The sequence below is a fragment of the Ixodes scapularis genome, unplaced genomic scaffold (genome assembly GCF_016920785.2).
Source record: "Ixodes scapularis isolate PalLabHiFi unplaced genomic scaffold, ASM1692078v2 ptg001568l_1__unscaffolded, whole genome shotgun sequence".
Taxonomy (NCBI): domain Eukaryota; kingdom Metazoa; phylum Arthropoda; class Arachnida; order Ixodida; family Ixodidae; genus Ixodes; species Ixodes scapularis.
Window position 1 is genome coordinate 3161642 of NW_024610167.1, and position 22269 is coordinate 3183910.

Below are 22269 nucleotides of genomic sequence, written 5' to 3' on the forward strand. Positions count from 1 at the left end.
TTCGGCTAGGGTTCAAAACCACCAACAGGAGATATCTATGCGGGTGCGTCCTCTTCGGCGCCACCGAGACGACTGCGTCGGTTGCCTGATATGTGCGAATATCTTTGCATTTTTGTTAAATGACAAAGTGTAAATACCTTAAAAAATAGCACAATGTTCCCAACATTCGACTATTTTCGCGTGAGAGAAGTATTTGGGGTTTTTGGAATTCCGATCCTTTTTTCCATCGTCATCTTGTAGACCCTGAGATGGGGAACGATAAAAAAACGGACGAACACAACAAAATTTGTTGTGTTCGTCCGTTTTTTATCGTTTCCCATCTCAGGGTTTACAAGATGACGATTGATTACCAGCTCGCCTGCACTCTCTCACTGCTTACAATTCTACCTTTTTTCCCTGTGTATTCCTGTTTGGCTCCCAGACAGTCATGAACCTTCTTTCAACACAGACAACTCCGAGGAAAAGGACAGAAACAAGCAGATGAAGTCCTCCGAGAAGTCTGAACAGGCCGTCGTAACTTTCTTGAGTGTCTCGAAAGAACCCTGCAAAAGAGGCAAAATCAACATGTGAGAAACATTCGCGTGCTCCGCCCAAATAAATTTGAGACCATTAAGGGTTTATGTTGGGCTTTTTGAGACTTATTTTTATGGCTAAACACATTTTCATCGTCTTTAATTTGAGTAAAATATTCTTTTTGATCAGAAACTAGGGTGGTACTGCGAGGCAAATTGTTCATTTTGACGGGTGTGAGCACATGAGGAAAAGGATGGTGCAGTGCAGTGAGAAAAACCTTAATTTTTTACTTATATTTTCTGTAGTGACAGCTGCTTTAAAGAGGTTGCTTTTTCGAACATGTTATAATTAGTGCCTGAGTCAATAAGTTTTACATAAATATTTTATTTTAAACTTAGGTATAATATGCTCTGGATGCAATGTTGACGAAAAAAAAACAAACAAACGTGTAACTTTTGTAAACACGGGGATAATTACCTTCGAATAAGAGTCTATGAATTGTCGAGTAGATAAGGCCGCACAGAAACAAAAGGGGTCGTTAATTAATGCCAGTAATGATTCATTACATCTGTATTTACTGTGAGAAGTATGTTTTTGTAATCCTATGCTTACAACAATATTCCAAGAACTCCGCTAAGATCATCAGCACCTTGTTTTTTGGTGTTTATAGGCGTGTTGCTGTAACACCTTGAAGTCGCAATCACACATGTATGAAACAAACAGTTTGTTTGCTTGATACATATCTAGAATTGGAATATGTCTGATAAGTGTTTTAATATTAAGAATGAAAGAGGACTGTTACGAAAGGAAGAAACACGACCAGAAATAGCCTGTCGAAAGTTTTATGAGATGTATTACCAGCTTGACCGTGGCATTAGGTTGTTAGCTCAGGTATGATCCGATTTAAAATTTTAAGACTGTAATCGCTCTTGTGTATGTTGCATTAAGGTCCACTGACTTTCACTGTGGCAGAGTGCGTTTTCGCGCTTGACGTGATTGCTTATGCAGATAGCTTACATTTTACGCTTTTCAATGTTTTCAGAAGCCGTCAGAAGGAAGAGTCATAAATCAACAAAGAGTTTCTTCACTTCATTTTTTTTTAATATCACTATACACCACCTAGACGACAAGGCTTTTATATTAATTAATCGCTAGTGGATCGTAGGCCTGCCCCAAGCGGCAAATTAGCACTGAAGTTCGTCCATTCACCAGAGTAAGTCGCAAAGCGGCAAATGCGTTGGTTTTGGCGTCGCCGCTTATATAAACGTTCCTCCGAAAGGGACCAAGCGAAAGATGAAGGGTCGGAGAGCTGAACAAATATCTATGGAAGTGACACCTAATTTTTTCTGCTGCCACCAACTATTAAATAAAGGATCGCATATACAAAATATAGATGTAATACGCCCAGTCAGTCTTACAACCGGGTGCATTTCAACGAATCCAAAATTATGCAAACAAAATGACTGCCAAGCAATATTAAACTAGATCAATAACAGATATTTACATTAGGAGGCTACAGATCTTTGGGTCCCTCTAGCAGCTTGGGGCATCGCAAAGAGCATGCAAAGACCTTCAACGCTTACTCGATGCGGCATCCCAGGCTGCTCGTTGATCCCAAAGCATCGGGATCCCCGAGCAGAGAATCCCCAAGCTTGTTCAGTCCAGTTTCTTTGAGAAATACTTCCCTCTTTGCCCTGTTTTTATTCGAGGAGTTTGGACTTCGCAGTCTAAAACTCCTCTTGTGTATGCTTAAATCGACTATCATTAAAGCCAGCAAACTATAGAGCATTTACTGTATCCTAAGGACCTATGTGCAGAAAAATGCAACCGTTGTTGGAAATTAACTGCAGTGGTATACGCCAATGGCTTGATTATAAAAATCATACCATTTATTCGTTCGCAATTTCGAAAAGAAGGAAAGAAAACATAAACCTTTGTATCAAGACACGTCCGGCTTTGGCCCTAATTAAAACACAGTCTAGATCTACTTACCTATTATCGACGGACTGCCGAAACTCAGAGGCACCGAGATCAATCCTGACAACCCGAAGCATGTCGATATCCACTGGACACCGATGTAGTCGGCCATGAGGACGCTCCTCATAGATTGCAGGCATCCGAAAGGAAGGTATGCGCACAAGACCAGAATAATGACGTGTAGATGAATTTTTGCATGCGGCATCAACATCATTGAACATCCCCATAGCAAAAAGCTTGCCATGATCAAGGTAGACCGTCGAACGCATCCTCGATCCGCTATAAGGGGTGGAAATAGCCGCCCGATGAGCTCACTAAAAGACCCGCAGATGACCAAAGACTCTGCGTCCTCAATCGACAAGCCTTTATCTGCCACATAGTCAGCGAGAGTGGAAGTGTATGCAGACCCCGTGAAGTCCGTCACCACTGTCATCGCAAGAACAATGTAAGCCATGGGATTAAGAAATGCCTTCATTGTAGAAGAAAGATCCCTGGTTTGATTTGTAGCAAGGGTCGTTGAAGATTTATCGAGTTGTTTTACATTAACCAATATATCCTTCGCTTGGACTGGATGTTCCTGATTTGTATTTTGTGTGCGTTCTTCGCTTGTCTTCAAGCTCATCCAGGGTGGCTCCTTCACAAACAGACCGATTGCCGAGACGTGCATCGTAAGGGCTCCGTAGATGAGAAGCATTCCACGGAAACCGTATTCTTGAGTTAAGTAAGCGAGAAACTTAGGAAAAACCAGTCCACCACATGAATATCCGGCATACTTGAGCCCCGATGCCAGGCCTCTGTACTTGTCAAAATACATCGCCAGGAGGATGCTAAACGTCATCGTGGTAACACCAAGTCCGAGACCTAAAACACACACAAAAAAATCTTAAAATGGTGGTAAATGGTACAGGTTCACAACATAGTCTGACACTCAATGTTTAGGTGTTGTTGTGCTGAGTGTGTTTTGAGGCATTAGTTTAATTCTAATTGATATGAAGAGGGCTGTGTGTTGGTGGTCGTTAATGAAGCAGAGCACTCCCGGTAGTCTCCTATCTCAACGCCATCCTTTTATTCTATATCATCATCCTCGTCTTCTACTCAAGCTCATAACAGCACAGGCTATGAGAAAAACTCGTGCAAGTGCATAACGTTTACATGTCCTTAATTGCGCAAGCTCCTATACTCGTGGAAAATTTGGCTCGTGAACTATATCTCGCCAACAACTTAGCTGCAAAATTATTCTTCGATTTTTATATAACAAATTTGGCATCATAGATGAAACCTCAGGTGCATACTCTATTTCAATAAATGCTTGCCCAAAAACGTCATAGTGTTTTTTTTTTAAAATAACCTGCTCCTATCTAAAAAAACATACCACAATGAGCTGGTTGGGGTGAGAAAAACTAAAGTTTTGGGCAATCCTACATCACCTTGAGCGTCACCGAACATGCTCTTGTCAGTACTATGTTTCGCTATAAGCCAAAGCTTGGCAGAAGCTGCAAGAGAGCTCCTTGCTTTAAGCGTCCATGCCAAGCACGTAAGCTCGTGAAATGAAAGCGCAGTTCAGAACACCATGCTCGCTCTTCTAGCTCCGGCCTTGCTTTCGCTTAAAGTGAAACAGAGCCCAGGTAAACTACGTGTTTGGTATACCTCCCATACGACGAGAAATCGCCTATACTAAAGAAAAAAAACTTTCTAAGACGTAATTTAATTTTGATAGTGTTTTGGGCATCATCACTTCCAAGTGCGCAAGCGTTCACACTTGTTTTCGTGAGAGTAAATAAACGCTGGTGATTGGGATGACAGAACAACCTATCAAAAACATCATCATAACTTGAGCCTTGTTTTGCTGTGGCTCGTAGTGCCTTATTTTCACTAGAATGACAGACAACCAACCGACACCGTCAAGCCTCATGCACATGCAGAATGCACGCAAATGTAAACTTGCCACGCTTGAAATCACTTCGCTCACTCCCCGAGCACCGAGGAAATGCAAGAGTCACAAAGAAGGACGCTTAATTACCCCAGAACCCGGCGTCACCGTGCTCAGCGATGCTGGAAACATTATTCCATTCGAAATCGCGTGTGTACGTCAGCTCCATGACTGCAGTCGGCCTCGTCTACCGGCTGTCGCGGGTGGCTCTGGATGCGGTCTTCAAGCCGAAAATGAGTTTTTATGAGCACGCGCGTTTTCTTTATGACGGAGTGAGACAAACGCCTTCATTAAGCATGACTTCTACACATTTTAAAACCTCGTGCCATTGTCAACTGTCGTGCCCACCGCGCCTGGTATGCTCGCTTTCCATGAACGGGCTATGACGATTCGCTCTAGAAGAGCGAACCGGCATAGCAACTCCAAATCTCACCTATTCGACACGCATTCGGTGGATGCCACCATTTAAATATGATGAATACAACCACTTCACCTCGGCCACGCCAAGGCAACGCGGTTGGTTGATCCATATTCACATAACGGACTTCATCAAGGGAGTTTACTGATGCGGATGAAAACCACGTGATACATCTTGCGACAAAGTTTGGAAAACTTAGTAGGAGTGGAAGTTAACAGGAAAAGGATCCTATCATTGGCCGAGATAGTGAAGGGACGTTTCATGGCATTTACGTGGCAACTGCGTCGCCACATAAATGCCAGTAACGCCGTTGTTGGTCCAACATTTCCATGTCGGCGCCTGTTAATTTAGCTTTGTAATCATGATGAAAACTCCTCCAGAGTGTGGTAAGAGTTGAAAGCTTAGTAAAAAAGAACATAGGAAATGGATCGCCCCAGTGTCTGAGAGGCTGAGGGAACATTTCGTGGCCAAGACTGCTTCCGTTACACTTCGGTCCACATGTGGAAAAACAGACGCCACCTCCTGCCCTATATGATATCTTGTTGCCAAAGGCACACTGACGTTCATGCTGCACGTGCTCGGTGCTTGCTGGTGTAGGTAATTCCTGTTTTTCGCTGCAGCGGGACTCGGTCATTACAAATAATGGTAGCAACAGCACTTCGGTGAGCAAGATCGCCACGACTCCAAGACGTGGATGCGTCGTCCATGGTTCGCAGGTGCTTCAGTGAGTTTTTGCGTCAAGAATTTCAGCAGTATTTGTGAAACATTTCATTTCATGCAAATAATTGAGGGGTGAATGGTATTTTGGGTACAATGAAATTTGGTATGTTTATTTCACCTTTGGCACAGTTAACCACGAGTGGTTTCTAAGTAAGCTCCGTGTATGGCGAGTTTTTCCTGCAGACACCAGCTCGTTTCAGTCTTATCTTACCAAATGTAAAAGCAGTTCGCGAATTATGAATAGTGTTGTATGATGCTTATCTTCCTTTTCCGGACAGCCGAAGGGGTTTAACTTGTGATTAATATCGCTGCATCTATTTTTAATGGTATTGTGTTGTGCGCTAATCTTTCTCAATCGTTGCTATTTCCTGATGATTTGAAGCTTTCTTTGAAAGTCCGGTAACTCGCAGACTTTGCACTTGGCAAGACGACGTGTCACGCGTGCGTGAGTGGTGTTCGTCAAATTATTTTTTGAACAATGCTGATGAAACTAAAGCGTCGTCAAAATGTAGAAGATGGGGCACGATTTTCAATGACTACGTTCTTGGTTTCTTGTATTACGTTTGCTTGTAGTTTGTCAGCCAGGTATTTATTTAGATTGTAATTACACTTTAATACCCATTTTCTTAGAGTGTTGCTTCAACTGCAAGATTGGTGGGCATGATTTCCCTTGTGACCCAGTAATTCAAGTTTTAACACATTGTGTATTAGTCGCTTATTTTGTAGATTGATACATTCTCGCCTCATGTTTGGTAAGTGTTGTGTTAATTTATTTGACAGAAAATTAATGAATCGCAATTCAAAAATAAAGAACACAAAATTCTGTTTGAATTATTTACTCTAGTTATTTCGGGCGATGTTGTGTGTATGAATATACCTAAATAGTTGATACTCTCAGCTTACTGATGTTATCAAGTCATAGAATTAAGATATATATTTGAATGTTGCATAGAATAAGTGTCCATCGATATAACCGTACTCATAACGAATACTTGTTTAATAAAAATTATTATTCATTATTATCAATATATTATTATTATTATTATTATTATTATTATCGTTGTTATTATTATTAGTGGTGTTGTTTTTATTTTGTTTTTGTTTTCCTCGTTAAAAGGGATACATTACTTAGGCTGTACTTTCGGTGAGATGGTAATGAATGTTTTTTTAGAGATTCCGATTTGTTAGAGAATGGAGTTATAAAATTAACTTGATCACTCTACGAAACCTGGGGTCCTCAGAACACGCGTAAAGTGAGCTAGGTTGATGCTATTTGTGTGTGTGATATCACGCGACAGCGTGCGGTCACATGATGTCAAAGTAAAAATTGGCGTCTTTTTTTTTTTTTGTGCTGCCAGCAGTGAGGCTTGTAAAAGCTTGGTCTGCTAGGCAAGTTGGTAGTGGACATTCATATTAAAAATAGCGCAAAAGGGAAGGGACAAAAAGACGAAGGAGCGCACAGGACAAACGCTAACTTGCCGCCAACACTCCGACTTGAGGATCTTGCAGATTCTCTTCCAATCCCCTATAGACGAACCCAACGCACCAAACAAGGAAGCAATGTCCGGTGGGCACTGTCCTTTCCCAAGACAGTAGGCAAGGTACCTGGCCTTGCACGTCGAGATGGCGATGAGACTCGTGCAGTGCGCGCACTGCTCACATAGTGGAAGCTTACACAGAAAAGAGCCTAATGAAGAAGAAATATATTGTAAAAGCTTGGTCTGCTGGGCAAGTTGGTAGTGGAGATTCATATTAAAAATAGCGCAAAAGAGACGGGACAAAAAGACGAAGGAGCACACAGGGCTATTTTAATATGAATGTTTACTACCAACTTGCCCAGCAGACCAAGTTTTTACAATACATTTCTTCTTCATTGGGCTCTTTTCTGTGTAAGCTTCCACTATGTGAGCAGTGCGCGCAGTGCACGAGTCTCATCGCCATCTCGACGTGCAAGGCCAGGTACCTTGCCTACTGTCTTCGGAAAGGACAGTGCCCACCGGACATTGCGTCCTTGTTCGGTGCATTGGGTTCGTCTATAGGGCATTGGAAGAGAATTTGCAAGATCCTCAAGTCGGAGTGTTGGCGGCAAGTTAGCGTTTGTCCTGTGCGCTCCTTCGTCTTTTTGTCCCGTCTCTTTTGCGCTATTTTTAATATGAATGTCCACTACCAACTTGCCCAGCAGACCAAGCTTTTACAATACATTTCTTCTTCACTGGGCTCTTTTCTGTGTAAACTTCCACTATGTGAGCAGTGCGCGCAGTGCACGAGTCTCATCGCCATCTCGACGTGCATGGCCAGGTGCCTTGCCTACTGTCTTCGGAAAGGACAGTGCCCACCGGACATTGCTTCCGTGTTTGGTGCATTGGGTTCGTCTATAGGGCATTGGAAGAGAATTTGCAAGATCCTCAAGTCGGAGTGTTGGCGGCAAGTTAGCGTTTGTCCTGTGCGCTCCTTCGTCTTTTTGTCCCGTCTCTTTTGCGCTATTTTTAATATGAATGTCCACTACCAACTTGCCCAGCAGACCAAGCTTTTACAATACATTTCTTCTTCACTGGGCTCTTTTCTGTGTAAACTTCCACTATGTGAGCAGTGCGCGCAGTGCACGAGTCTCATCGCCATCTCGACGTGCAAGGCCAGGTACCTTGCCTACTGTCTTCGGAAAGGACAGTGCCCACCGGACATTGCTTCCTTGTTTGGTGCATTGGGTTCGTCTATAGGGCATTGGAAGAGAATTTGCAAGATCCTCAAGTCGGAGTGTTGGCGGCAAGTTAGCGTTTGTCCTGTGCGCTCCTTCGTCTTTTTGTCCCGTCTCTTTTGCGCTATTTTTAATATGAATGTCCACTACCAACTTGCCTAGCAGACCAAGCTTTTACAATACATTACTTCTTCACTGGGCTCTTTTCTGTGTAAACTTCCACTATGTGAGCAGTGCGCGCAGTGCACGAGTCTCATCGCCATCTCGACGTGTATGGCCAGGTGCCTTGCCTACTGTCTTCGGAAAGGACAGTGCCCACCGGACATTGCTTCCTTGTTTGGTGCATTGGGTTTGTCTATAGGGCATTGGAAGAGAATTTGCAAGATCCTCAAGTCGGAGTGTTGGCGGCAAGTTAGCGTTTGTCCTGTGTGCTCCTTCGTCTTTTTGTCCCGTCTCTTTTGCGCTATTTTTAATATGAATGTCCACTACCAACTTGCCCAGCAGACCAAGCTTTTACAATACATTTCTTCTTCACTGGGCTCTTTTCTGTGTAAACTTCCACTATGTGAGCAGTGCGCGCAGTGCACGAGTCTCATCGCCATCTCGACGTGCAAGGCCAGGTACCTTGCCTACTGTCTTCGGAGAGGACAGTGCCCACCGGACATTGCTTCCTTGTTTGGTGCATTGGGTTTGTCTATAGGGCATTGGAAGAGAATTTGCAAGATCGTCAAGTCGGAGTGTTGGCGGCAAGTTAGCGTTTGTCCTGTGTGCTCCTTTGTCTTTTTGTCCCCTCTCTTTTGCGCTATTTTTAATATGAATGTCCACTACCAACTTGCCCAGCAGACCAAGCTTTTACAATACATTTCTTCTTCACTGGGCTCTTTTCTGTGTAAACTTCCACTATGTGAGCAGTGCGCGCAGTGCACGAGTCTCATCGCCATCTCGACGTGCAAGGCCAGGTACCTTGCCTACTGTCTTCGGAGAGGACAGTGCCCACCGGACATTGCTTCCTTGTTTGGTGCATTGGGTTTGTCTATAGGGCATTGGAAGAGAATTTGCAAGATCCTCAAGTCGGAGTGTTGGCGGCAAGTTAGCGTTTGTCCTGTGTGCTCCTTTGTCTTTTTGTCCCCTCTCTTTTGCGCTATTTTTAATACGAATGTCCACTACCAACTTGCCCAGCAGACCAAGCTTTTACAATACATTTCTTCTTCACTGGGCTCTTTTCTGTGTAAACTTCCACTATGTGAGCAGTGCGCGCAGTGCACGAGTCTCATCGCCATCTCGACGTGCATGGCCAGGTGCCTTGCCTACTGTCTTCGGAGAGGACAGTGCCCACCGGACATTGCTTCCTTCTTTGGTGCATTGGGTTTGTCTGTAGGGCATTGGAAGAGAATTTGCAAGATCCTCAAGTCGGAGTGTTGGCGGCAAGTTAGCGTTTGTCCTGTGTGCTCCTTCGTCTTTTTGTCCCGTCTCTTTTGCGCTATTTTTAATATGAATGTCCACTACCAACTCGCCCAGCAGTCCAAGCTTTTACAATACATTTCTTCTTCACTGGGCTCTTTTCTGTGTAAACTTCCACTATGTGAGCGTGCGCGCAGTGCACGAGTCTCATCGCCATCTCGACGTGCATGGCCAGGTGCCTTGCCTACAGTCTTCGGAGAGGACAGTGCCCACCGGACATTGCTTCCTTGTTTGGTGCATTGGTTTGTCTATAGGGCATTGGAAGAGAATTTGCAAGATCCTCAAGTCGGAGTGTTGGCGTCAAGTTAGCGTTTGTCCTGTGTGCTCCTTCGTCTTTTTGTCCCGTCTCTTTTGCGCTATTTTTAATATGAATGTCCACTACCAACTTGCCCAGCAGACCCAGCTTTTACAATACATTTCTTCTTCACTGGGCTCTTTTCTGTGTAAACTTCCACTATGTCAGCAGTGCGCGCAGTGCACGACTCTCATCGCCATCTCGACGTGCAAGGCCAGGTACCTTGCCTACTGTCTTCGGAGAGGACAGTGCCCACCGGACATTGCTTCCTTGTTTGGTGCATTGGGTTTGTCTATAGGGCATTGGAAGAGAATTTGCAAGATCCTCAAGTCGGAGTGTTGGCGGCAAGTTAGCGTTTGTCCTGTGTGCTCCTTCGTCTTTTCGTCCCGTCTCTTTTGCGCTATTTTTAATATGAATGTCCACTACCAACTTGCCCAGCAGACCAAGCTTTTACAATACATTTCTTCTTCACTGGGCTCTTTTCTGTGTAAACTTCCACTATGTGAGCAGTGCGCGCAGTGCACGAGTCTCATCGCCATCTCGACGTGCATGGCCAGGTGCCTCGCCTACTGTCTTCAGAGAGGACAGTGCGCACCGGACATTGCTTCCTTGTTTGGTGCATTGGGTTCGTCTATAGGGCATTGGAAGAGAATTTGAAAGATCCTCAAGTCGGAGTGTTGGCGGCAAGTTAGCGTTTGTCCTGTGTGCTCCTTCGTCTTTTTGTCCCGTCTCTTTTGCGCTATTTTTAATATGAATGTCCACTACCAACTTGCCCAGCAGACCAAGCTTTTACAATACATTTCTTCTTCACTGGGCTCTTTTCTGTGTAAACTTCCACTATATGAGCAGTGCGCGCAGTGCACGAGTCTCATCGCCATCTCGATGTGCATGGCCAGGTGCCTTGCCTACTGTCTTCGGAGAGGACAGTGCCCACCGGACATTGCTTCCTTGTTTGGTGCATTGGGTTTGTCTATAGGGCATTGGAAGAGAATTTGCAAGATCCTCAAGTCCGAGTGTTGGCGGCAAGTTAGCGTTTGTCCTGTGTGCTCCTTCGTCTTTTTGTCCCGTCTCTTTTGCGCTATTTTAATATGAATGTCCACTACCAACTTGCCCAGCAGACCAAGCTTTTACAATACATTTCTTCTTCACTGGGCTCTTTTCTGTGTAAACTTCCACTATGTGAGCAGTGCGCGCAGTGCACGAGTCTCATCGCCATCTCGACGTGCAAGGCCAGGTACCTTGCCTACTGTCTTCGGAAAGGACAGTGCCCACCGGACATTGCTTCCTTGTTTGGTGCATTGGGTTCGTCTATAGGGCATTGGAAGAGAATTTGCAAGATCCTCAAGTCGGAGTGTTGGCGGCAAGTTAGCGTTTGTCCTGTGCGCTCCTTCGTCTTTTTGTCCCGTCTCTTTTGCGCTATTTTTAATATGAATGTCCACTACCAACTTGCCTAGCAGACCAAGCTTTTACAATACATTACTTCTTCACTGGGCTCTTTTCTGTGTAAACTTCCACTATGTGAGCAGTGCGCGCAGTGCACGAGTCTCATCGCCATCTCGACGTGTATGGCCAGGTGCCTTGCCTACTGTCTTCGGAAAGGACAGTGCCCACCGGACATTGCTTCCTTGTTTGGTGCATTGGGTTTGTCTATAGGGCATTGGAAGAGAATTTGCAAGATCCTCAAGTCGGAGTGTTGGCGGCAAGTTAGCGTTTGTCCTGTGTGCTCCTTCGTCTTTTTGTCCCGTCTCTTTTGCGCTATTTTTAATATGAATGTCCACTACCAACTTGCCCAGCAGACCAAGCTTTTACAATACATTTCTTCTTCACTGGGCTCTTTTCTGTGTAAACTTCCACTATGTGAGCAGTGCGCGCAGTGCACGAGTCTCATCGCCATCTCGACGTGCAAGGCCAGGTACCTTGCCTACTGTCTTCGGAGAGGACAGTGCCCACCGGACATTGCTTCCTTGTTTGGTGCATTGGGTTTGTCTATAGGGCATTGGAAGAGAATTTGCAAGATCGTCAAGTCGGAGTGTTGGCGGCAAGTTAGCGTTTGTCCTGTGTGCTCCTTTGTCTTTTTGTCCCCTCTCTTTTGCGCTATTTTTAATATGAATGTCCACTACCAACTTGCCCAGCAGACCAAGCTTTTACAATACATTTCTTCTTCACTGGGCTCTTTTCTGTGTAAACTTCCACTATGTGAGCAGTGCGCGCAGTGCACGAGTCTCATCGCCATCTCGACGTGCAAGGCCAGGTACCTTGCCTACTGTCTTCGGAGAGGACAGTGCCCACCGGACATTGCTTCCTTGTTTGGTGCATTGGGTTTGTCTATAGGGCATTGGAAGAGAATTTGCAAGATCCTCAAGTCGGAGTGTTGGCGGCAAGTTAGCGTTTGTCCTGTGTGCTCCTTTGTCTTTTTGTCCCCTCTCTTTTGCGCTATTTTTAATACGAATGTCCACTACCAACTTGCCCAGCAGACCAAGCTTTTACAATACATTTCTTCTTCACTGGGCTCTTTTCTGTGTAAACTTCCACTATGTGAGCAGTGCGCGCAGTGCACGAGTCTCATCGCCATCTCGACGTGCATGGCCAGGTGCCTTGCCTACTGTCTTCGGAGAGGACAGTGCCCACCGGACATTGCTTCCTTCTTTGGTGCATTGGGTTTGTCTGTAGGGCATTGGAAGAGAATTTGCAAGATCCTCAAGTCGGAGTGTTGGCGGCAAGTTAGCGTTTGTCCTGTGTGCTCCTTCGTCTTTTTGTCCCGTCTCTTTTGCGCTATTTTTAATATGAATGTCCACTACCAACTCGCCCAGCAGTCCAAGCTTTTACAATACATTTCTTCTTCACTGGGCTCTTTTCTGTGTAAACTTCCACTATGTGAGCGTGCGCGCAGTGCACGAGTCTCATCGCCATCTCGACGTGCATGGCCAGGTGCCTTGCCTACAGTCTTCGGAGAGGACAGTGCCCACCGGACATTGCTTCCTTGTTTGGTGCATTGGTTTGTCTATAGGGCATTGGAAGAGAATTTGCAAGATCCTCAAGTCGGAGTGTTGGCGTCAAGTTAGCGTTTGTCCTGTGTGCTCCTTCGTCTTTTTGTCCCGTCTCTTTTGCGCTATTTTTAATATGAATGTCCACTACCAACTTGCCCAGCAGACCCAGCTTTTACAATACATTTCTTCTTCACTGGGCTCTTTTCTGTGTAAACTTCCACTATGTCAGCAGTGCGCGCAGTGCACGACTCTCATCGCCATCTCGACGTGCAAGGCCAGGTACCTTGCCTACTGTCTTCGGAGAGGACAGTGCCCACCGGACATTGCTTCCTTGTTTGGTGCATTGGGTTTGTCTATAGGGCATTGGAAGAGAATTTGCAAGATCCTCAAGTCGGAGTGTTGGCGGCAAGTTAGCGTTTGTCCTGTGTGCTCCTTCGTCTTTTCGTCCCGTCTCTTTTGCGCTATTTTTAATATGAATGTCCACTACCAACTTGCCCAGCAGACCAAGCTTTTACAATACATTTCTTCTTCACTGGGCTCTTTTCTGTGTAAACTTCCACTATGTGAGCAGTGCGCGCAGTGCACGAGTCTCATCGCCATCTCGACGTGCATGGCCAGGTGCCTCGCCTACTGTCTTCAGAGAGGACAGTGCGCACCGGACATTGCTTCCTTGTTTGGTGCATTGGGTTCGTCTATAGGGCATTGGAAGAGAATTTGAAAGATCCTCAAGTCGGAGTGTTGGCGGCAAGTTAGCGTTTGTCCTGTGTGCTCCTTCGTCTTTTTGTCCCGTCTCTTTTGCGCTATTTTTAATATGAATGTCCACTACCAACTTGCCCAGCAGACCAAGCTTTTACAATACATTTCTTCTTCACTGGGCTCTTTTCTGTGTAAACTTCCACTATATGAGCAGTGCGCGCAGTGCACGAGTCTCATCGCCATCTCGATGTGCATGGCCAGGTGCCTTGCCTACTGTCTTCGGAGAGGACAGTGCCCACCGGACATTGCTTCCTTGTTTGGTGCATTGGGTTTGTCTATAGGGCATTGGAAGAGAATTTGCAAGATCCTCAAGTCCGAGTGTTGGCGGCAAGTTAGCGTTTGTCCTGTGTGCTCCTTCGTCTTTTTGTCCCGTCTCTTTTGCGCTATTTTAATATGAATGTCCACTACCAACTTGCCCAGCAGACCAAGCTTTTACAATACATTTCTTCTTCACTGGGCTCTTTTCTGTGTAAACTTCCACTATGTGAGCAGTGCGCGCAGTGCACGAGTCTCATCGCCATCTCGACGTGCATGGCCAGGTGCCTTGCCTATTGTCTTCGGAGAGGACAGTACCCACCGGACATTGCTTCCTTGTTTGGTGCATTGGGATTGTCTATAGGGCATTGGAAGAGAATTTGGAAGATCCTCAAGACGGAGTGTTGGCGGCAAGTTAGCGTTTGTCCTGTGTGCTCCTTCGTCTTTTTGTCCCGTCTCTTTTGCGCTATTTTTAATATGAATGTCCACTACCAACTTGCCCGGCAGACCAAGCTTTTACAATACATTTCTTCTTCACTGGGCTCTTTTCTGTGAAAACTTCCACTATGTGAGCACTGCGCGCAGTGCACGAGTCTCATCGACATCTCGACGTGCATGGCCAGGTGCCTTGCCTACTGTCTTCGGAGAGGACAGTGCCTACCGGACATTACTTCCTTGTTTGGTGCATTGGGTTCGTCTATAGGGCATTGGAAGAGAATTTGCAAGATCCTCAAGTCGGAGTGTTGGCGGCAAGTTAGCGTTTGTCCTGTGTGCTCCTTCGTCTTTTTGTCCCGTCTCTTTTGCGCTATTTTTAATATGAATGTCCACTACCAACTTGCCCAGCAGACCAAGCTTTTACAATACATTTCTTCTTCAATGGGCTCTTTTCTGTGTAAACTTCCACTATGTGAGCAGTGCGCGCAGTGCACGAGTCTCATCGCCATCTCGACGTGCATGGCCAGGTGCCTTGCCTACTGTCTTCGGAGAGGACAGTGCCCACCGGACATTGCTTCCTTGTTTGGTGCATTGGGTTCGTCTATAGGGCATTGGAAGAGAATTTGCAAGATCCTCAAGTCGGAGTGCTGGCGGCAAGTTAGCGTTTGTCCTGTGTGCTCCTTCGTCTTTTTGTCCCGTCTCTTTTGCGCTAATTCTAATATGAATGTCCACTACCAACTTGCCCAGCAGACCAAGCTTTTACAATACATTTCTTCTTCACTGGGCTCTTTTCTGTGTAAACTTCCACTATGTGAGCAGTGCGCGCAGTGCACGAGTCTCATCGCCATCTCGACGTGCATGGCCAGGTGCCTTGCCTACTGTCTTCGGAGAGGACAGTGCCCACCGGACATTGCTTCCTTGTTTGGTGCATTGGGTTTGTCTATAGGGCATTGGAAGAGAATTTGCAAGATCCTCAAGTCGGAGTGTTGGCGGCAAGTTAGCGTTTGTCCTGTGTGCTCCTTCGTCTTTTTGTCCCGTCTCTTTTGCGCTATTTCTAATATGAATGTCCACTACCAACTTGCCCAGCAGACCAAGCTTTTACAATACATTTCTTCTTCACTGGGCTCTTTTCTGTGTAAACTTCCACTATGTGAGCAGTGCGCGCAGTGCACGAGTCTCATCGCCATCTCGACGTGCAAGGCCAGGTACCTTGCCTACTGTCTTCGGAGAGGACAGTGCCCACCGGACATTGCTTCCTTGTTTGGTGCATTGGGTCCGTCTATAGGACATTGGAAGAGAATTTGCAAGATCCTCAAGTCGGAGTGTTGGCGGCAAGTTAGCGTTTGTCCTGTGTGCTCCTTCGTCTTTGTGTCCCCTCTCTTTTGCGCTATTTTTAATATGAATGTCCACTACCAATTTGCCCAGCAGACCAAGCTTTTACAATACATTTCTTCTTCACTGGGCTCTTTTCTGTGTAAACTTCCACTATGTGAGCAGTGCGCGCAGTGCACGAGTCTCATCGCCATCTCGACGTGCATGGCCAGGTGCCTTGCCTACTGTCTTCGGAGAGGACAGTGCCCACCGGACATTGCTTCCTTGTTTGGTGCATTGGGTTTGTCTATAGGGCATTGAAAGAGAATTTGCAAGATCCTCAAGTGAGTGTTGGCGGCAAGTTAGCGTTTGTCCTGTGTGCTCCTTCGTCTTTTTGTCCCGTCTCTTTTGCGCTATTTCTAATATGAATGTCCACTACCAACTTGCCCAGCAGACCAAGCTTTTACAATACATTTCTTCTTCACTGGGCTCTTTTCTGTGTAAACTTCCGCGATGTGAGCAGTGCGCGCAGTGCACGAGTCTCATCGCCATCTCGACGTGCATGGCCAGGTGCCTTGCCTACTGTTTTCGGAGAGGACAGTGCCCACCGGACATTGCTTCCTTGTTTGGTGCATTGGTATCGTCTATAGGGCATTGGAAGAGAATTTGCAAGATCCTCAAGTCGGAGTGTTGGCGGCAAGTTAGCTTTTGTCCTGTGTGCTCCTTCGTCTTTTTGTCCCGTCTCTTTTGCGCTATTTATAATATGAATGTCCACTACCAACTTGCCCAGCAGACCAAGCTTTTACAATACATTTCTTCTTCACTGGGCTCTTTTCTGTGTAAACTTCCACTATGTGAGCAGTGCGCGCAGTGCACGAGTCTCATCGCCATCTCGACGTGCATGGCCAGGTGTATTGCCTACTGTCTTCGGAGAGGACAGTGCCCACCGGACTTTGCTTCCTTGTTTGGTGCATTGGGTTTGTCTATAGGGCATTGGAAGAGAATTTGCAAGATCCTCAAGTCGGAGTGTTGGCGGCAAGTTAGCGTTTGTCCTGTGTGCTCCTTCGTCTTTTTGTCCCGTCTCTTTTGCGCTATTTATAATATGAATGTCCACTACCAACTTGCCCAGCAGACCAAGCTTTTACAATACATTTCTTCTTCACTGGGCTCTTTTCTGTGTAAACTTCCACTATGTGAGCAGTGCGCGCAGTGCACGAGTCTCATCGCCATCTCGACGTGCAAGGCCAGGTACCTTGCCTACTGTCTTCGGAGAGGACAGTGCCCACCGGACATTGCTTCCTTGTTTGGTGCATTGGGTTCGTCTATAGGGCATTGGAAGAGAATTTGCAAGATCCTCAAGTCGGAGTGTTGGCGGCAAGTTAGCGTTTGTCCTGTGTGCTCCTTCGTCTTTGTGTCCCGTCTCTTTTGCGCTATTTTTAATATGAATGTCCACTACCAATTTGCCCAGAAGACCAAGCTTTTACAATACATTTCTTCTTCACTGGGCTCTTTTCTGTGTAAACTTCCACTATGTGAGCAGTGCGCGCAGTGCACGAGTCTCATCGCCATCTCGACGTGCATGGCCAGGTGCCTTGCCTACTGTCTTCGGAGAGGACAGTGCCCACCGGACATTGCTTCCTTGTTTGGTGCATTGGGTTTGTCTATAGGGCATTGAAAGAGAATTTGCAAGATCCTCAAGTGAGTGTTGGCGGCAAGTTAGCGTGTGTCCTGTGTGCTCCTTCGTCTTTTTGTCCCGTCTCTTTTGCGCTATTTCTAATATGAATGTCCACTACCAACTTGCCCAGCAGACCAAGCTTTTACAATACATTTCTTCTTCACTGGGCTCTTTTCTGTGTAAACTTCCGCGATGTGAGCAGTGCGCGCAGTGCACGAGTCTCATCGCCATCTCGACGTGCATGGCCAGGTGCCTTGCCTACTGTTTTCGGAGAGGACAGTGCCCACCGGACATTGCTTCCTTGTTTGGTGCATTGGTTTCGTCTATAGGGCATTGGAAGAGAATTTGCAAGATCCTCAAGTCGGAGTGTTGGCGGCAAGTTAGCGTTTGTCCTGTGTGCTCCTTCGTCTTTTTGTCCCGTCTCTTTTGCGCTATTTATAACATGAATGTCCACTACCAACTTGCCCAGCAGACCAAGCTTTTACAATACATTTCTTCTTCACTGGGCTCTTTTCTGTGTAAACTTCCACTATGTGAGCAGTGCGCGCAGTGCACGAGTCTCATCGCCATCTCGACGTGCATGGCCAGGTGTATTGCCTACTGTCTTCGGAGAGGACAGTGCCCACCGGACTTTGCTTCCTTGTTTGGTGCATTGGGTTTGTCTATAGGGCATTGGAAGAGAATTTGCAAGATCCTCAAGTCGGAGTGTTGGCGGCAAGTTAGCGTTTGTCCTGTGTGCTCCTTCGTCTTTTTGTCCCGTCTCTTTTGCGCTATTTATAATATGAATGTCCACTACCAACTTGCCCAGCAGACCAAGCTTTTACAATACATTTCTTCTTCACTGGGCTCTTTTCTGTGTAAACTTCCACTATGTGAGCAGTGCGCGCAGTGCACGAGTCTCATCGCCATCTCGACGTGCATGGCCAGGTGCCTTGCCTACTGTCTTCGGAGAGGACAGTGCCCACCGGACATTGCTTCCTTGTTTGGTGCATTGGGTTTGTCTATAGGGCATTGAAAGAGAATTTGCAAGATCCTCAAGTGAGTGTTGGCGGCAAGTTAGCGTTTGTCCTGTGTGCTCCTTCGTCTTTTTGTCCCGTCTCTTTTGCGCTATTTCTAATATGAATGTCCACTACCAACTTGCCCAGCAGACCAAGCTTTTACAATACATTTCTTCTTCACTGGGCTCTTTTCTGTGTAAACTTCCGCGATGTGAGCAGTGCGCGCAGTGCACGAGTCTCATCGCCATCTCGACGTGCATGGCCAGGTGCCTTGCCTACTGTTTTCGGAGAGGACAGTGCCCACCGGACATTGCTTCCTTGTTTGGTGCATTGGTATCGTCTATAGGGCATTGGAAGAGAATTTGCAAGATCCTCAAGTCGGAGTGTTGGCGGCAAGTTAGCTTTTGTCCTGTGTGCTCCTTCGTCTTTTTGTCCCGTCTCTTTTGCGCTATTTATAATATGAATGTCCACTACCAACTTGCCCAGCAGACCAAGCTTTTACAATACATTTCTTCTTCACTGGGCTCTTTTCTGTGTAAACTTCCACTATGTGAGCAGTGCGCGCAGTGCACGAGTCTCATCGCCATCTCGACGTGCATGGCCAGGTGTATTGCCTACTGTCTTCGGAGAGGACAGTGCCCACCGGACTTTGCTTCCTTGTTTGGTGCATTGGGTTTGTCTATAGGGCATTGGAAGAGAATTTGCAAGATCCTCAAGTCGGAGTGCTGGCGGCAAGTTAGCGTTTGTCCTGTGTGCTCCTTCGTCTTTTTGTCCCGTCTCTTTTGCGCTAATTCTAATATGAATGTCCACTACCAACTTGCCCAGCAGACCAAGCTTTTACAATACATTTCTTCTTCACTGGGCTCTTTTCTGTGTAAACTTCCACTATGTGAGCAGTGCGCGCAGTGCACGAGTCTCATCGCCATCTCGACGTGCATGGCCAGGTGCCTTGCCTACTGTCTTCGGAGAGGACAGTGCCCACCGGACATTGCTTCCTTGTTTGGTGCATTGGGTTTGTCTATAGGGCATTGGAAGAGAATTTGCAAGATCCTCAAGTCGGAGTGTTGGCGGCAAGTTAGCGTTTGTCCTGTGTGCTCCTTCGTCTTTTTGTCCCGTCTCTTTTGCGCTATTTCTAATATGAATGTCCACTACCAACTTGCCCAGCAGACCAAGCTTTTACAATACATTTCTTCTTCACTGGGCTCTTTTCTGTGTAAACTTCCACTATGTGAGCAGTGCGCGCAGTGCACGAGTCTCATCGCCATCTCGACGTGCAAGGCCAGGTACCTTGCCTACTGTCTTCGGAGAGGACAGTGCCCACCGGACATTGCTTCCTTGTTTGGTGCATTGGGTCCGTCTATAGGACATTGGAAGAGAATTTGCAAGATCCTCAAGTCGGAGTGTTGGCGGCAAGTTAGCGTTTGTCCTGTGTGCTCCTTCGTCTTTGTGTCCCGTCTCTTTTGCGCTATTTTTAATATGAATGTCCACTACCAATTTGCCCAGCAGACCAAGCTTTTACAATACATTTCTTCTTCACTGGGCTCTTTTCTGTGTAAACTTCCACTATGTGAGCAGTGCGCGCAGTGCACGAGTCTCATCGCCATCTCGACGTGCATGGCCAGGTGCCTTGCCTACTGTCTTCGGAGAGGACAGTGCCCACCGGACATTGCTTCCTTGTTTGGTGCATTGGGTTTGTCTATAGGGCATTGAAAGAGAATTTGCAAGATCCTCAAGTGAGTGTTGGCGGCAAGTTAGCGTTTGTCCTGTGTGCTCCTTCGTCTTTTTGTCCCGTCTCTTTTGCGCTATTTCTAATATGAATGTCCACTACCAACTTGCCCAGCAGACCAAGCTTTTACAATACATTTCTTCTTCACTGGGCTCTTTTCTGTGTAAGCTTCCGCGATGTGAGCAGTGCGCGCAGTGCACGAGTCTCATCGCCATCTCGACGTGCATGGCCAGGTGCCTTGCCTACTGTTTTCGGAGAGGACAGTGCCCACCGGACATTGCTTCCTTGTTTGGTGCATTGGTATCGTCTATAGGGCATTGGAAGAGAATTTGCAAGATCCTCAAGTCGGAGTGTTGGCGGCAAGTTAGCTTTTGTCCTGTGTGCTCCTTCGTCTTTTTGTCCCGTCTCTTTTGCGCTATTTATAATATGAATGTCCACTACCAACTTGCCCAGCAGACCAAGCTTTTACAATACATTTCTTCTTCACTGGGCTCTTTTCTGTGTAAACTTCCACTATGTGAGCAGTGGGCGCAGTGCACGAGTCTCATCGCCATCTCGACGTGCATGGCCAGGTGTATTGCCTACTGTCTTCGGAGAGGACAGTGCCCACCGGACTTTGCTTCCTTGTTTGGTGCATTGGGTTTGTCTATAGGGCATTGAAAGAGAATTTGCAAGATCCTCAAGTGAGTGTTGGCGGCAAGTTAGCGTGTGTCCTGTGTGCTCCTTCGTCTTTTTGTCCCGTCTCTTTTGCGCTCTTTCTAATATGAATGTCCACTACCAACTTGCCCAGCAGACCAAGCTTTTACAATACATTTCTTCTTCACTGGGCTCTTTTCTGTGTAAACTTCCGCGATGTGAGCAGTGCGCGCAGTGCACGAGTCTCATCGCCATCTCGACGTGCATGGCCAGGTGCCTTGCCTACTGTTTTCGGAGAGGACAGTGCCCACCGGACATTGCTTCCTTGTTTGGTGCATTGGTTTCGTCTATAGGGCATTGGAAGAGAATTTGCAAGATCCTCAAGTCGGAGTGTTGGCGGCAAGTTAGCGTTTGTCCTGTGTGCTCCTTCGTCTTTTTGTCCCGTCTCTTTTGCGCTATTTATAACATGAATGTCCACTACCAACTTGCCCAGCAGACCAAGCTTTTACAATACATTTCTTCTTCACTGGGCTCTTTTCTGTGTAAACTTCCACTATGTGAGCAGTGCGCGCAGTGCACGAGTCTCATCGCCATCTCGACGTGCATGGCCAGGTGTATTGCCTACTGTCTTCGGAGAGGACAGTGCCCACCGGACTTTGCTTCCTTGTTTGGTGCATTGGGTTTGTCTATAGGGCATTGGAAGAGAATTTGCAAGATCCTCAAGTCGGAGTGTTGGCGGCAAGTTAGCGTTTGTCCTGTGTGCTCCTTCGTCTTTTTGTCCCGTCTCTTTTGCGCTATTTATAATATGAATGTCCACTACCAACTTGCCCAGCAGACCAAGCTTTTACAATACATTTCTTCTTCACTGGGCTCTTTTCTGTGTAAACTTCCACTATGTGAGCAGTGCGCGCAGTGCACGAGTCTCATCGCCATCTCGACGTGCAAGGCCAGGTACCTTGCCTACTGTCTTCGGAGAGGACAGTGCCCACCGGACATTGCTTCCTTGTTTGGTGCATTGGGTTCGTCTATAGGGCGTTGGAAGAGAATTTGCAAGATCCTCAAGTCGGAGTGTTGGCGGCAAGTTAGCGTTTGTCCTGTGTGCTCCTTCGTCTTTGTGTCCCGTCTCTTTTGCGCTATTTTTAATATGAATGTCCACTACCAATTTGCCCAGCAGACCAAGCTTTTACAATACATTTCTTCTTCACTGGGCTCTTTTCTGTGTAAACTTCCACTATGTGAGCAGTGCGCGCAGTGCACGAGTCTCATCGCCATCTCGACGTGCATGGCCAGGTGCCTTGCCTACTGTCTTCGGAGAGGACAGTGCCCACCGGACTTTGCTTCCTTGTTTGGTGCATTGGGTTTGTCTATAGGGCATTGGAAGAGAATTTGCAAGATCCTCAAGTCGGAGTGTTGGCGGCAAGTTATCGTTTGTCCTGTGTGCTCCTTCGTCTTTTTGTCCCGTCTCTTTTGCGCTATTTTTA

The 22269-nt window shown here is 46.6% G+C and overlaps 1 protein-coding gene across 1 annotated transcript in view; it reads right to left on the reverse strand.

The window, feature by feature from the left end:
- Positions 1-375: 375 nt before the first annotated feature.
- Positions 376-22269, reverse strand: part of LOC115310055 (monocarboxylate transporter 2) — a 28512-nt gene continuing 6618 nt past the window's right edge. Inside the window, exons 3-4 of the mRNA XM_040216733.3 lie at positions 2506-3351; positions 376-542 (exon numbers count right to left, since the gene is read on the reverse strand). Coding sequence (XP_040072667.1) covers positions 376-542; positions 2506-3351 — 1013 coding nt within the window. The remainder of the gene's footprint in view (positions 543-2505; positions 3352-22269) is intronic.